General features: G+C 40.2%; 2 protein-coding genes across 2 annotated transcripts in view; one reads left to right on the forward strand and one right to left on the reverse strand.

Annotated features, from left to right (window-relative positions):
• The first annotated feature begins 498 nt into the window (after nucleotides 1–498).
• tecrl2a (trans-2,3-enoyl-CoA reductase-like 2a) lies at nucleotides 499–12,187 on the forward strand. Its single transcript, XM_080489461.1, has 13 exons — nucleotides 499–686; nucleotides 4,169–4,219; nucleotides 4,704–4,755; nucleotides 5,335–5,379; nucleotides 7,374–7,477; nucleotides 8,030–8,145; nucleotides 8,640–8,745; nucleotides 10,061–10,133; nucleotides 10,242–10,285; nucleotides 10,357–10,414; nucleotides 10,782–10,870; nucleotides 10,952–10,997; nucleotides 11,078–12,187. Exons 1-13 carry the CDS (start codon nucleotides 663–665, stop codon nucleotides 11,203–11,205), a joined length of 936 nt encoding a protein of 311 aa, XP_080345587.1. The 5' UTR covers nucleotides 499–662; the 3' UTR covers nucleotides 11,206–12,187.
• abca4a (ATP-binding cassette, sub-family A (ABC1), member 4a) overlaps nucleotides 11,532–15,699 on the reverse strand; it is a 34,793-nt gene continuing 30,625 nt past the window's right edge. Inside the window, exons 41-50 of the mRNA XM_080489462.1 lie at nucleotides 15,370–15,499; nucleotides 15,044–15,164; nucleotides 14,891–14,953; nucleotides 14,696–14,802; nucleotides 13,978–14,119; nucleotides 13,763–13,897; nucleotides 13,565–13,668; nucleotides 13,394–13,486; nucleotides 13,042–13,291; nucleotides 11,532–12,916 (exon numbers count right to left, since the gene is read on the reverse strand). Of these exons, the coding sequence (XP_080345588.1) occupies nucleotides 12,797–12,916; nucleotides 13,042–13,291; nucleotides 13,394–13,486; nucleotides 13,565–13,668; nucleotides 13,763–13,897; nucleotides 13,978–14,119; nucleotides 14,696–14,802; nucleotides 14,891–14,953; nucleotides 15,044–15,164; nucleotides 15,370–15,499 (1,265 nt within the window). The 3' untranslated portion in view covers nucleotides 11,532–12,796. The remainder of the gene's footprint in view (nucleotides 12,917–13,041; nucleotides 13,292–13,393; nucleotides 13,487–13,564; nucleotides 13,669–13,762; nucleotides 13,898–13,977; nucleotides 14,120–14,695; nucleotides 14,803–14,890; nucleotides 14,954–15,043; nucleotides 15,165–15,369; nucleotides 15,500–15,699) is intronic.

The raw sequence follows: 15,699 nt of genomic DNA on the forward strand, positions 1-15,699 counted from the left end.
TGGAGAGGGGTATTTCGGTGCTCAGTCCTGCCCGTTGTGGGTTCATCTTCTGCTGACACAACTAAGATCTGCAGCTTTCAACCAACGTCCACTCATAAGTCTCCTGCTGTCATTTGGTGCATTGCATTAATAGAAAGGCATTTTGTTATATGTTCCTGATGCATCAGTATTTATAGCACGTTTCACTTGTGAATCTTAGCATGAAGCACTTTACTTAGTTGTTGTTTCCCACTCTGCTGTTACTGGATTGCTTTCTCCATTCAGCTGTGCAGGAGCCCGGCAGGTATCTGCTTACGTGAGCCAAGTTGTGAGAGTTGAAAATGTGAGGAAGCAGCATGAAAAAGAAAGAGCAAGAGTCAGTCCATGTGCAGGGAGAGCCTCTGGTGATTCTGTGTCCTGGCACTGTCTCGAATTAGGAGAGAGAGAGAGAGAGAGAGAGAGAGAGAGAGAGAGAGAGAGAGAGAGAGAGAGAGAGAGAGAGAGAGAGAGAGAGAGAGAGAGGGAAGGAGACTGGAGAGAATAAGGGGTCAGTGCAGGGACTGTCCTTGAATGGAGAGCAGTTCCAATCTGAGAGGAACGGGTGGATGTGTGGTGCTTCGTACTGATGGTTAAGGTCATACTCTCACCCTATGTACAGGACGTCATAACTGTGAGCTACAACCATGAGCCGAGCCACCTTCTTTGAGGTAAGTCTGGAAACGGTCTGACTGCCACTTGAATACACTTTTATAAATGTTCTGCATGAGTTAGAATTAATTCTTCTTCCTTGTATTTTTACATAGAAAAGTTTCTAGAGCCAAACTTTCCTTGCCAGACATCATTGAGCTGTTGGCTTCAGTCTTGTTTCATAAGGCCTGATGAACACTAATGGAGGACGAGACAAGCAATTTTCTCTAAGTGCAGAAGACTTATGAACTCAGGCTAATTACAGCATGCTGCAGGCGGTGTGCCATGCTCTCAGGAGTGGTTACCCCCTACTCCTACTGTTATTTTATTATTTTAAAAAAGCATGTTTGATAACCTATGAGGAGTCTATCTGAATGTCCGTGTGTGGTTATAGTTACTCTTTAGTTACATAACTATTCCTCTTTGAGCAAACTGAATGGCGTACATTGTATTTCATATATATTATTGAGGTCAAGTGCTTTTTTGAATGAGAATCGAAATGGGGTTATCCGAGGTCAGAAGTCTGCAACCTTTTCGACCAAAAGAATGTCTTTTTTTTTTTCAAACTCAAAATTTGGTCTGTTGACAAGTATTGTACTTTTTTGTTGTTTAGTTGTTTTATTTCTTAGCTTACTTTCCTGGATTGAGCTGTTTTAGTTGTTTTCGCTCTTTTGGTTTGCCATTTTAAGTGTGTTAATTGATATTATAATAATTTTTATTTATTACAATTTTTTAGGGTCTCTTTTTTGACATACTCCTACAAAACATGAGAATATACTTTGACATTGGAGCAGGGCTGTTTCTAGCTTTGTGGGGGCCTTGGACAAGATGCTGTTTGGGGGCCCCTGGTTTGTCAAACTACAATGGAGAGATTCCTCATCCTTTAGATTTTCCAGTGATAATCTCACATATTAAAAATAAATAACTCATGTTTAGCCACTCAGACAAGTTAACTAATAAAAAAAACCTATAATACAAAGAAAAAGAGAACTCCTCCACCAGTTTTATTTAAAAAAATTTCTTGCAATTAGTATACTTCCTAACTTGCTGAACTTTACTGCCTGGAGATCAGCACTTAAGCAACTATGAAGATGTTGATGGGATAAATATTGAAGGGCTTCACCCTTAAATTCAGACTTCAAGAATCCAAATAAATGCCTGATGTCTAAACACTGATGTCAAGAGACGTTAACAAACTTCACTTTTGAAACTATCTGTACACATTTTCTGTGCATAAGGAAACTCAATCTAGCGTTTAGGCACCCACAGCTTCATCATCATTACAGTTTCCAGGTTTCAGTTTTCTAACATGAAAACAATTAGGTTGTTTTCTTTGCTCGTTGTGCGCCAAGTAAATGTGTGATGGGAAAAAAATGAGGCAAAGTCATGAGCGGCAGCATGAAAAGAACCAGCTGAGTGGCTGCTTGAGCACTTTTCCTGACTGAAAGAGAAAAGCTGTCAAGTCTGAGTCACTGTGAATGTAGAATGACAATGCTGTACGCTGAGCAGCCATATGCAGCAAATAGGCTTCAATAGCAGTGTCTGAAGTAACGATTCTGCAGTTCAATATCAGCCATACATTCATCAGCTTTCACATTATGAGAAGCCATTATGGTGAAGAGACTCCCCAAGTTTATATCATTTACTTGGGTTATTAAAGTAGGATATGACGGAGGGAACAAAAATTCTATGGCAAAAATTCTATGTGAAATATAATAGAATAAGTGCCTTTTTAAAAAAGCTCAGTTTGTAAATATGAAGAATCAGTGAAATCTGATTTCACTGAGAGCACTCTAAGTTGACCCAATATCATATTAAATGTAATTAGATAAGCCTTTTTGGGGGGATCTATGTGAAATAATTGTTTTGGGGTGAAATGCTTACAATTTTGGCACACTGACAATTATTTTTAATACAAAAGTGATTCACCGGTCTATACAAGCAGTGTGCATAGTTTTCCTGTTAACATACGTTGAATTCTGGTCTTGAACGGGCTTTTGTGCCATAGTGTCCCTCAGACCCACAAGATCGTACGTGTTGTGTATGACCTGTGGTGTCAGCAGAGCCCTGTATCCCCCGGAGAGGACCGGGCAGACCGATGATCACATTTCCAAGAGCAGAGCACAACCGAGTGCACACTGTTTTACAGCAGGCAGCACTAATGACACCCCCGATGCCATTCTCCAACATGCAAATGCATCAACATGTGATACAAGAAAGCAGCTGGGAAGGTCGGCAGATGGAAAGCAAAACAAACCGGCCTCCCTGGGTGCCCTTTGCTGAGACGTCAGAATGCACTGTGAAGCATCAATACGCACTGAGCTGCAAGATGAGATGATGTTTTATTTGCAGAACAGGGAAGGACTGTGGTCTCACTGTACTGGTGAGTTGGATAGGGCACACATTGTGACTTAAAACATAGTTTTTTTCACAGCAGATTGTATATATGTAGAGCTTGCCCCTCATTCTCATTCTCTACCTCCCGGCTGTGCACTCAGCACATCTTTAGGTATCCATTAGGGGGTTATTACACTGTCCAGTAAAGGAACCAATTTAGTTCAGACAGCTCTGCTGAGCAGCGCAGTACGGAGTGCTTTCAGGGCAAATTGTGGGCCCACCCACAATCCTCCTTGCATATGTTGTACATCACCAGTGACATGGTCTAATTAGGATGAAAAAATGTCCACAAGATACCAACACAATTGTCTGGATTTTTTTAAAGAAATAAATGATGCAAACTCCTTATTCAGACAGAATAATGCACCTAAAAAGGAAAACAGGGACGTGTTGTTTGTTAGATAGCTAAACAGCCCATCAGATTGGCCTTTATCTAAATGTATGTATGCAGACAAGATTGTGTACATGCTGTCTATACGATGCAGAAAGAAGTTAAAGGTCCACATTGTTTGTGTATGTGACATAAATGCTCACTGTTCAGAATCAGGATATTGAGTCACAGAGGTGGAAGTCAGTAATTGCAAATACTCATCACTGAAAATAGTCCTTGTACTGTCATGAATAAATTTTTCCATTAAGCAATTTTACTAATTAATTTTGTAATTTAACTAATCACGCTATGTATCTGACTTGCAAAAAGATAAGTTACTGCTGATTACATCCACAATTTGAATTAATATCTAAACCTTTCGCTCTGCTCTGAGTCTTTTAAGCGAAAAGGTTAAGAATGGGAACAGATAAAATACCTATTTCATATCTGCAATAATGTACAAAACACATTGCCATCATGATTTTTGAAGAATTGTACAGAATGTGAATTCTGTATTTTACAGATGATAAATAAAACACCTTCTGTTGGTAATGCAATTAAATGCAGGCAGTTAGAAACACATTTCTTCAAAAGTAGTTGTACTTTGACTTACACTTGAGAAATACATTAAAAGTCATATTCACAAATTGTATTTGAGAATAAAGTTTGTTTTCTCTTTCTAACTCTGTTAGATGATCCAAAATGTAAAAGGTGGATGATGTTTTTTCACTTCAGGTGGAGGTTCTCAACGCCAAGACAAGAGAGCAGCTTTGTTTTTTAGATAAGGTATGTTAACATGCTGGCATGATCAATAATAATGGCCAATTATTTTAGAAATTTTAAATGTAATAAAGCCAAAAATGCAATAACTTGCCAATACTTTAACAGAATATTTGAGGCTTTATCATAATAACATTTTGCCAATAATCTAAAAGTTATTACGTTAAGGAGTAGCATCTAAAAAGTGATTGCAAAAATGTAAAAACTGTAATGTTGTAATACTACATACATCGGACTGCATTACCTAGAAATAAAAGTCTTTGCAGGTTTTGTGAGTTTGACTTATCAGAAGTTGTTATTGCACACAGGCATCGTATTTATTCATTTGCGATAAATACAATGCTCAAGTTGGTATCTTTTTGGCATTATTACATTTAGTATGGTGGTTGTGATTTCCACTCAAACTTGGCATAAAGGCCTACGAGTCTGAACATTTGACTGTAATAGTTTTACATCAAGTTGAATTACTTTATGTTTGTGTTGTATTCAGGTGGAGCCACACTCAACAATAGGAGACATAAAAAACCTTTTCCACAAATCATGTGAGTGTTTTTAATTTAATAATGCTGCATCCAATTAAATCTGTTTGGTTTATTTGAAATACTCTGTTATGCAGTATTATGTTGTCACGATGCCTATTTCGAAAAGTCGAGCTTATTATTTCACCATCAATTTGATTTAGCATCATAGTGATTGTTTTGTGTCTGTTATTGCACTTTGACTGCAAATTAAAACTCATATAGCACTTAAACAGGAACACAACTGCTCTGCTTCTGAGTGAATCGTCTTCAAACGAATGAGAAATGTCCTTTTATGACCACTTCTTACTGATTCCTCTGATGCCTGCGGTGGTTCTGTCATCAGAGCATTTCTGGTCAGAAATGTTACCAAATGTTTGCCAAGCCCGGGGCCACCAGCATCCATCAGAGCAGCAGAGCTCCACGTTATTCCATTGTGATCAATTATTATCGGCCCGGAGCCAGAAACTGTGAGTGCTACGCCAGTTCAATCCAATGCTCTTTCTGTGTGTGTTCGTGTGTGTGCGTGTGTGTGTGTGTGTGTGTGTGTGTGTGTGTGTGTGTGTGTGTGTGTGTGTGTGTGTGTGTGTGTTATTTCCTCAGATCCTCACTGGTATCCAGCAAGACAGGCCCTGAAGCTTGATCCCAGTAAGTAGCTGAGTTTTAATTACAGTATTTACTGTAGCTGTATGCATTTCATCAACGGAATTAGCATTGCGTGATGCAACCTGGCCCTCCAGTGCCGCGGAGGAGAACTATTCAATGTTTGATGCTGCTAAATGTCAATCTATCATTGAGGTGCAGACTCACTATTAACACTCTAATCTCGTCTGCAATTACATGGATCGTGATCAGATTAAATGTTGATCATTCACTTCTGAGAATTGCCTAATTATATTCAAATTAAAATCAGCTCGGAAAATGTTGGGTAACCTGGTTTACCTTCTATTCAGAGTCCATGTGAATGGCACAGTGAAATGTTTTCAACTATCAGAGTTTGTGTGACTGTCTTGAATAGCAAATTATGTTTTCTGCACACAAAAAAGTGCTCCATGCTCATCTTTTCCAGATCATATTTGGTGCTGAATTTTAAAAAAAGAAGATATACAAACTTGATTAGTAAACTTAACAAATCGATCTTGATTACTGCTGGGATACCTGGTAAAGCTGGATGTGGTGGGATCATGCATGCATCTCACCAACAGCCAACTTCCCACTGCAAAGCATTGTGGGATTGAGTCAATTTGGATGATATTCTTGCGTATAAAGCCACAATATTCAGTGTTCATGTAAAAGGGACAAACTGATCTCTTAATTTGAGACATTTCAATCAAACTGACAAAAAAAAGGGAACCATGAAAACAGCCTAAGAGTCCCTGAGGCAAAACAAAAAGAGGTGAGAGAACAGTTATTCCTATTGTGTGATGAATGTTCTGATTTATAATGTGAATGTCGCTATTGGATCTACACAGTTGCTCCACAACCGTCAATGGATGTAAACTCGGGTTCACTTGCATCATTGCTTCATTCCTTTCTTCTAAATTAAAGCAGTAAATTCAAACTGTGATTTATGATATTGCAGGGCTTTAGCTCTGATTGGACTCAGAGATCTACTTCACTACTGAAAACCACAGAAAAAAGGGAGAAAAAAAATTGTTTGAAGCAATTTAGGTCGGTTCCCCCAGAGGAGAATCTAAAAATGCCATCCAATTACTGGAGCATATTACATGTTACTCTGCCCCTGTTAGTTCCCTGGAATGGCGAACTTGAACTGAAAACCTGAAAGATCTGTTTAAACCACGATGCTCACTGCCTGATGAGTTTAAATGCACATAGTTTATTTGCAGTCGATAGCAGCGAGAATGAAGGGGAAGGTTTACGAGACAGTTGGAAGACCTGCTGTGATGGATGGTTCGGAGACAGTGGCGCCGTCTAGAAGACAGGAGGCAGAGCCGGAGGAAGCAGGGATGAAGGTGCCAAGGTTTCTACTGGAAGTGACCAGGATGGACAGAATCAAAGGTTGACGTAGAGCAGTTTAGAGATGAAGCTACAGACGTTGGATTAGTATGGTTTGGAGATAAAGCTGTGGTAGGGAGCGTGGACATAGCACCCAAACAAACCAGCAGACTCAAAATAGGAGTGCTGTTTATTGAAAATTCAAGGTAACAAAACACAATTCATGAAAATGTACATGAAAACACACATGCAGCGTAAAATGACATGGACTAGAACACAGACCTCCATATGAATACATCGGACGCGTGGAAACAAAATCATGATAGAATAATCAACATGACCTGACACAATAACATGGGTAGCAAAACCAAAATCAGAAACACAAGGAACCGTAAGGGGACGAAAACTTGTGAGAAAGGAACATAAAACTAGATGTCAAGATGCCATTCAGGAGGAGAAGAGGACGACCTCGGAGAAGATTGATGGACATAGTCAGGGAGGATATGGAGATAGCTGGTGTTATAATGGAGGAGCCAGGGGATTGGGTGACGTGGAGGCAGGTGATGACCCTGGAAAATATAAATAACTGTTCTACAAGAACTAAAATCCAGAACAATTATTGAATGGTTTAACAGAATGCTGAAGTTGTGGCGGATGTAAACATTTTATCCTTCTTTTTTTTTAAGAGGGAAAATCACTCAGAGATGATGAAATCTTGCAGAATCTACCTGTTGGGACCACTGCCACCATGTACTTCAAAGATCTCGGCCCACAGTTAGGTTGGACCATGGTAAGAAGGCAAAAGACAAGTTCCACCTTGGGCAGGTTGCCAGTCCATTACAGGGGAAACACAGGAAGACAGTCACACCTATGTACACTCGAGACACTGCAGTTAAGCAAAAATGCATGTTTTTAGAGTATGGGAGAAAATTGCTATCCCTGAAAAATGTGCACAAATGTTTGACCCCATGAGTTTCTCATCATGAGACAACTGTGCTAAACTAATTCAAATACAATTGAAAAATGGTTCATAAGACTCCGTGACTGGTTTGTGAGGCGTAGCGCTTCTTTCACATTACTGAATTGTGCAACTCTAACATTGTGCTGCCCTTAATAAGCTGTTCCCCATCAAATACTTTTTTTGCACATGAAAGGTATTGCCTACAGACAACATGCAGGAGCTTTTTGACCCAGTACAGGGTATGTGTTGTCAGTGCAGTGGGGTTTATTCAGGCTGACTTTCAGAAGCTGATACCGGATTTACAGTGTTGCCCTTTTCTTTGGCACTTAACACAAACAATGCATAATATAGTTCCAACTTTTTCATTTCTTCCGTTTTCAGGTATTTCTTGCTGAATATATCGGTCCCCTCCTCACCTACCTCCTCTTCTTTTTTCGAGTCCCGTACATTTACTCCAACAGATATGCGTTTACCTCCAGTCCATACCCCGTCGTCACGTAAGTGGAGAATGAAATGTGCATGCCAGGAAAGATTATGGTTGTTACAAGACTGATTTACAGGTATTCAAACAAACGTGAAACAAAATCAGACAATAGTATAATCCAACCAAATAAAAAGTGTGTGTCATCACAAGCAATGGAGATGCATTCTATCTCTGTCTGCAGTAAGAAGTAACTAAACAGGTGGAGGATGTTGAAACAAGAAGGGGGTAAATCCTTCTGTCCTCCCAGAAAATCACACCCTGATCAGACGCTGCTGTGACTGTCTCATAGTTACTAATTTTACATTGAGCTTTTCTTTACATGTTGTCATTCAGACTAAAAATGACTGCAGCAACCCAGTGAATAGATAATTTACCATCACTCATTCTAAATGTGAGTTTTCCTGTTAAACCAACGTAAAGATGTTGCACACAACATCCACTGTGTTCGAACTGTAGCTCCATGTAGCACATGTCCTCTGACCTGACTGTTTTTGTTCCGCTCCTCAGACTAGCATGTGCCTGTCACACTTTCCACTATGTGAAGAGGCTGATAGAGACCATCTTTGTGCATCGTTTCTCCCACGGGACCATGCCTCTCAGGACTATACTCAAGGTGAGGACATGGTAGCCAGATATTAACTTCACCTTCCTCCTCATGCACGCCCTTTGGTCCTGTGCTTCCATATATAGCTCTTCACTCAGCTTAACCCACATTGAGAAACCCCGGCTCCTTGTGCTCTGGACTTTGTTAGTAGTTCATTCCCTTAAACCCTGAAGTTTGCATGCTTCTGCTGCTCCTGCAGCTTTCTGAAGGCTCACTTCACTACTTAGAACCACTTATTTATAAGAACATGTAGACAGAATAAACCCTATCTCCTCAAGTTATTTCTGGGTGCACCCTTACTTAAAATGTCTTAGAGAAATAAATTGAATCAGTTTGTTTTCTTTGAGGCAAGTAAAATCTGTTGTGTCCAGTTACATTATTAAAATTCACAGTTAAAGCGCTCCACAGCAGGAATAAAGAATAAAAAGTTCTTGATCTGGGTGCTTTATAGGTGTAGCCCCTCACTTTTCTATTTTCTACAGAGAGAATAAGATTCCAATCTTGTCAATGAATCCAAACGCATACACAAACTCTTGCCTGCGGTAAAAGAACCATTTGTTTGTTTAAAATTGCTCAGAGGAGGACACAAGTTGTAGACACTGTTGTAGGTGGAACGGAAGCTCATTTTGGTTCCCTACAAGTACAACAAATCAGAGGGGAGTCACAAAGAGATGCTGAAAGGTACAAACATGGGAACACAGAGTGAGGTGATAGCCACACAGGAACCCAAAAATTCAGGTGTGCCAACAACCACAACACACAGAAGGCACCCAGTATATACCCCGCTGTTACCAGGTGCAGACAATCACACACTCGGGCACAGGTGAAACACATCAGGACAGGGAGCGGCAATCAGATGCGAGGAGGGGAAGCCAAGGAGCCCGAAACCAGAGACAGTGTCGGAAACTCAGAACAACACAAGAAACACGATGTGAACCATGACAGTAGCTTCAGAAAAATCTGATTAACTTACATTATGTACTGCTGATACGTCTACCAAAAATGTCTCATTTTCTTTCCTCTTCAGTCTTGAAATACATCTTGGCATCACAACATAGCATATAGAGTTAGCCAAAGAGGCAGCCAGAGTGATTGTCAATATAACATTGGCTGAATCTCATTTGGTGATGAGACAGTAGCGTAGTCTACATGTACAGACCATATACCGACTGTGTGGCATTAGCACCACAGTGACTACCAAAGAGAAAAAGAAAGAAGAAATTCAACACTGCCACCCAATGTACAACGGAAGCATGACTTAAATTTTACATAGTGCCCCTTTAACATGAGGTAAGATATTTATCTGCTTGTGTCCTTTTTACAGAATTGTGCCTATTACTGGGGGTTTTCAGCTTGGTTGGCCTACTACATCAACCACCCTCTTTATACGCCTCCATGTAAGGCAGCAAAGCCACTCACACACGTACTTACACCCACACCGCTGTTTTTTGTTTATTAATTTCTTTGACAGCAACAAGTCAATGCCAGGCTATTTCTCTTTACAGCATACGGAGAACTACAAGTCAACTATGCTCTTATAATTTTTGTGGTATGTACACATACATTCACATGAGTACTTATTGTGAATTCAGCATCCTGATGTGGTTACTTGTGCTTCAGATGTGTGAATTGGGCAACTTCTCCATTCATTGGACTTTAAATAATCTCAGAGGAGATGGTGAGTTACTCAGCTTCACCCCATGTACTTTTGTTGGACACAATTTAATCACGATATGCATATTAATCTGTACTAGTTTTGGTCAATCAAACCTGTAAAAATGGTATGGATCATAGTAGAATTCATTCTTGTTTCAAAATCAATGAGAAACTGCTCAGGAGTTTTCTTGCTGGCAGTGACAAAAGAATAGAAAATTGAATGAATAATCGTGATTAATGCAAATCAGAACTAAGATTTTCAGGGCTATTGGTTATAACATGTGTACGGTTTACCATGTAATTATTATTTGGATAAATGATCAATAATTAGCATAAAATGTCAATGCCAAGCTTCATCTGTTCTTTCTTCACACAAACCTATTTGCCAGGATCCAAGATCAGGAAGTTTCCTATACCTACGAAGAACCCTTTCACATGGCTGTTTTTCTTTGTATCCTGTCCAAATTACACATATGAGGTATTTCACACCCCCTATTCAACATGATATTGTACATCAGACATGTTTGTGTATTTACTTTCCCGCTGTCCTTCCTCATAGGTTGGGGCCTGGGTGAGCTTTTCTATTATGACCCAGTGTTTGCCAGGTGAGAACCGCGTGTTACATAACCTTTCTGATTTTATAATGAATGGTTTGTTGTCTGATAGTGTATGTTTTGTTTTCCAGTGGCATTATACACATTATTGGGGTTCGTACAGATGAGCATTTGGGCAAGAGGAAAGCACAGAGCCTACAGCAAGGAGTTCAAGAACTACCCCAGTCTCCGGGTAGCCATTATCCCACTGATTCTGTGATACAGCATCATGTAAGGGATGTGAGCGACACCTCTGAGCAAAGAAGATTTTCGCTGCTGAGTAAAGCACTATGCATTTTTTGTACTACTGAATAAGTAGGATAGAAACAATAATGTGACTATATAAGCCATCAAACTTGCTGGAAGCCTTTTATTTTTAAATATGTTGGCATTTAAGTTGTTTATTTTGTAATCTAAGTTTGATTTAATAGCCAGATATAATTAGATTCATTATAATCTCTGTCAACTGTTCTGTGCTTGGTTGGTCTTTTTATCCTCTTTGCTGATTTGACAATTGTCACATTGTGATGTTTTTTTTTTTTTTTTGCCTCCTTCAGAAATCAACTTAATACTGAGAGTTGTTGTATTTTACACAAACACATTAGTGAATCTCTTCTGGGAAAAAGGTTTTATCACTTATTCAACAGGGAAAGTTTCAGGTTGAATATAAACTGCACTGTTTGATAAGTAACTTCTGGCATGAATGTGAAGCGGTCTTGTCAGATCTTCAGTTACAACGGCGATAGCTCATAATGTCCGATCTCAGGTTGGAGTACACAATGTGAAACTTTTTTAAAACAGCAGTGAAAGTATGATGCGTTTATTTGAATGAAAGTGAACAAACTTAAAGAAAAGTTCAACTTTATTTGACATCATGTTCCTCTGAGAAACATCACTTTTTTGATATTGTGTCATTTTTTTTCTCATGACACCAGCTGCAGCACATTTGTCCTACATATTGGATCAAGCGCAAAGATTAAAGAGAACTTTCACAGCCCCACAGAGCCCCCCCCCCACCCCCCCAAAAAAAAACAACTAAACTAAACAAAAAAACAACACCGTGTGGAATTTCAATAAGTTCAGCAGCAGCAAAATGATTTTGTAACAATCATTGGCTGTATTGCACTAGAGCACACTGCCAAAAAATCTTGGTAGAAATTGCAACGCTTCGATCGATGCTGCATCAATAAAGTGCTGAGACTACCCTGCTCTGAGTGCTTACTTTATGGATCTAAAGAAGGCAATAAAAGATCATCTTGCTTGGCATCTGAAGCAGAATTTACAACGGACCGTCTCTTCCCTTTACAACCTGATATTGAACTTTTGAGACAGTTCATCCATCAAAGCGTCGGTCCTCGTCCAAGACTTTAACCTCACTTTTAATTAGTTTGCAAGGCCTAAAAGGTGAGCAGAATGTGGAGCATATAGCAGGCACATGAACGCTACAATTTTTCCAAATTGAGAGCGCACTAACCCTGGACGAACAAAGTAGAGCAGGTGCAGTCACATTTCAAAATTCATCTTTAAGGACCGCAAAATCCTCATAATGCATCGTTAAGTCACTGTAAGCTGCCCCGTTAAAACTGCATTCCTTCACATGCGGCTTAAGAATACTGACTCGGTTTCCTAAAAGCTGTAGCACTCCACCAGTTGTAGTGATTTTCGCTTTTAGCGTCTTAAACTGGATGAACCTGTTGGTGGTCTCCATCAGACGAGGGTTGGGTTTAGGGTCCATTCCAGCAGACCACACATTCGTGGACCTTTAAACATTCAGGCCACTGTCATTAAAAGCCTTATTCTAGATTATCAGTTCACTTCCCCAAAGATTTGGTGGATGGGGCATCAATATATTGTTGTGCTCCGGCAGCTTTTGGGTGGAGCACAATGGCGGCGTCTTCTCTTGACTGTTGCTTGGCAAAATTCACAAACACCTGAAGGGACACAGAAATAAATATGGTCAGCTGTACAGTATGCAACTTTAGAACTCCAATTAATTTCAATGGCAAGTACATATTTTTAAAAGGGAAGAAATTTGCAGTCTTTTTATGAGGTTTACCTGGTCGAGAGTGGTCTGCGACACTGTGTAGTCCTCTATGTTGAGCATGTCTCTATTAGACAGGACCATTTGAAAGATCCGAGCCAGGGAGGGGGAAGAGATCTTATACTGCAGAGTATTGTAATGTTTCTCTCTTTGGATGCACCCTGGGAAAGTGCTCTCCATGAAAGCCTCTGCAGGGTTCAGGTCTGGAGCAGAGCCTGGCTTAGCCGCCTTGATCTTCATGGTCACCACGTAACCGTCGCCAAATCTGCATCGGCAATTTCACAAATTGGAGAATGGGTTTTTGTACTCACTGTTACCATTCGATTCACTTGTAATTTGAAATGTGAAATAAAGTAAAATGACCAACTTGTATTTGAGATGTTGAATTGTTCCCAAACACTTAAAAGAGCCATTGACCATAATGGCGAGGCGCGTGCACAGAGCCTCACATTCTTCCATACTGTGAAGACAAAATCCCACCAGTTTGATGGCAATTGTGCACTGATGCACACACATTAATCTAGTATATCTAGCTTACCTGTGTGAGGTCAGCACAACAGCTCGTCGGTCCTGAATTACACTCATGATGGAGTTCCAGAGAAATCGTCTGGAAAGAGGGTCCATACCTGTGGTGGGTTCGTCCTGAAGAACAAAAGAACCACATTTACATAGTCACAAGAGCATTTCTTTTTAATATCTTATCATAACAACTCTTGTAACCACTAGTTGGTCTCACCAGCAGCACCAGAGCAGGGCAGCCTATCATGGCGATGGCTGTAGACAGTTTCCTCCTGTTCCCTCCACTGTAAGTGCCAGCACTGTGGCCTGCATACTCTGAGAGACCCAGCTTCTGGATGGCCCACTCTGCAACCTGAGTTATCGGAGATTACAATCAAGTCATTCTCATAAAGGCATTTCGGTCATTTTGTTGCGATGGAAAAAGCATCTCACTCGGCTGATCTCGTATTCGGGAACTCCTCGGAGGCGGGCGTACAGGTGTAGGTGTTCCCTGCCTGTCAGCAGCTCGTCGATGGCATCAAACTGTGGGCAGTACCCCATGTTCTGGTGGACATCCAGGATGTTGGTTAAGATGCTGAAAAAAACCCCACCACAGATAAGGTAATCGGATGAAGGGTTCTGATCAGCACAGGAACAATCGAAGTACTATTTTCTCTCTCCTGCTTTCTGAGCGAGCTCCTTGCTTTAGCCAATGTTTCACTATGGCTTCACAGTTGCATTCACTAGCCGTAAAAATATTTTACCTTAACACAACAAGTCTGCCACAGCCTACATGTTGTTGCTGCTGGTTAAAAGAGTCTTTAATCGACAAATTTGTTTCCTTCTTGTCTCACCTAATACAGCCATGGCATTGCAAGAACACGTGCAATTGTAGATAATAACTAATTAATGAGTTTAATGAGTGAATCAATCAGCAGGCTGACCAACACTGTGCTGACAGCACACATATTATGCTCACACGATTTCTTCATGTTAATCAATAGAGACAATTAAAATTAACTTGCGAGTTCAGATTTTCAGTATCATTGACTGGTGATATGTATAAACGAATTGTCTGCTACTTATATTCTATATAAATTTATCCACGGTAAATACTGAACAGGTCGCCAGTCCATCGGATTTTCATACAAAGTGAGTTGGCATTAAATACCTGTGACCAGAAACCGAGGCCTCTCCCGAGGTGACGTCTATGTCTCCTGTCAGCATCTTGAATGTGGTGGTCTTTCCTGCGCCATTCACCCCCAGGAGGCCGAAGCACTGCAGATGATACACATAAGAACACGTTAACGCTCCATCTGCAGAGTGAAACACTTTTCAAAACAATTAAGAAAAACCTGTACAAAACCTCTCCAGGTGAAACCCCGACACAGATTCGGTCCACAGCAGGAATTATTGTTCCGGTGTACGTCTGGAAAAGAAACAGTGGCAAACACATGAGGCTGAAAGAATCCAGTCTGATTACGTCAAAGGTTTATCATAATAAAGAGGAATGTCCAACCTTGGAAAGATCTTTTATGCGTAAAATGTCATTTGTTTTTCTACTCTGGCACATTCGTTCTCTTTCCTCTGCCACATCTGCATCTTCATTCGAAATGTGAGGCTTCGGCCCGTCAGGTATCCTGCCAGTCGAAAAAAAGATCAAGAAAAAAACCCTTAGAAAATAATCTTCCACTTAATCTATGAGCTACTCGCAACATATTCTGGGTTGTGTCAGGTTCGGCTAACACGAGGAAAGACTGGAGTTTCTTTGCATTTCACTGCATATGCAAATTTCAGGGGGAAGCCATTGGGTTTAACTGTAGTTGGAAGGTCTTTTGCACTTGCCAGTGATCCAGGAAAAAGCGATACTGGAAAAGAACATTAAGGATGAAATAGACAAATCCCTCTACGGCCATGCAGAACAAGTTCTTCCCCATGAAGTCCCAGTGGTATGGGTCTGGACTGTAGTCCTCACCTGAAGAAAAAAACATAAGAAATCATAACACAACTGTAAACCCTACATCCAGTCAGACACTTGTTTCCATGTTTCTCGACAGTTCATTCAATAAAAAGTCATATACAAATAATTTACCCATTTGAATTTACATTCATGCATCTGCACTGTTGAATGAAATTTGAAGTGCTCGTGGTTTATAAAAGGGTTACAGCTCTAAA

This window comes from Lipophrys pholis (genome assembly GCF_963383615.2).
Source record: "Lipophrys pholis genome assembly, chromosome: 20".
Classification (NCBI taxonomy): domain Eukaryota; kingdom Metazoa; phylum Chordata; class Actinopteri; order Blenniiformes; family Blenniidae; genus Lipophrys; species Lipophrys pholis.

Coding starts and splice junctions, on each gene's coding strand:
- tecrl2a (XM_080489461.1), top strand. CDS start 663: ATGAGCCGAGCCACCTTCTTTGAG. Junction 4,220..4,703: donor AGCTTTGTTTTTTAGATAAG/GTATGTTAACAT, acceptor TGTTGTATTCAG/GTGGAGCCACACTCAACAAT. Junction 8,146..8,639: donor AGTCCATACCCCGTCGTCAC/GTAAGTGGAGAA, acceptor TCCGCTCCTCAG/ACTAGCATGTGCCTGTCACA.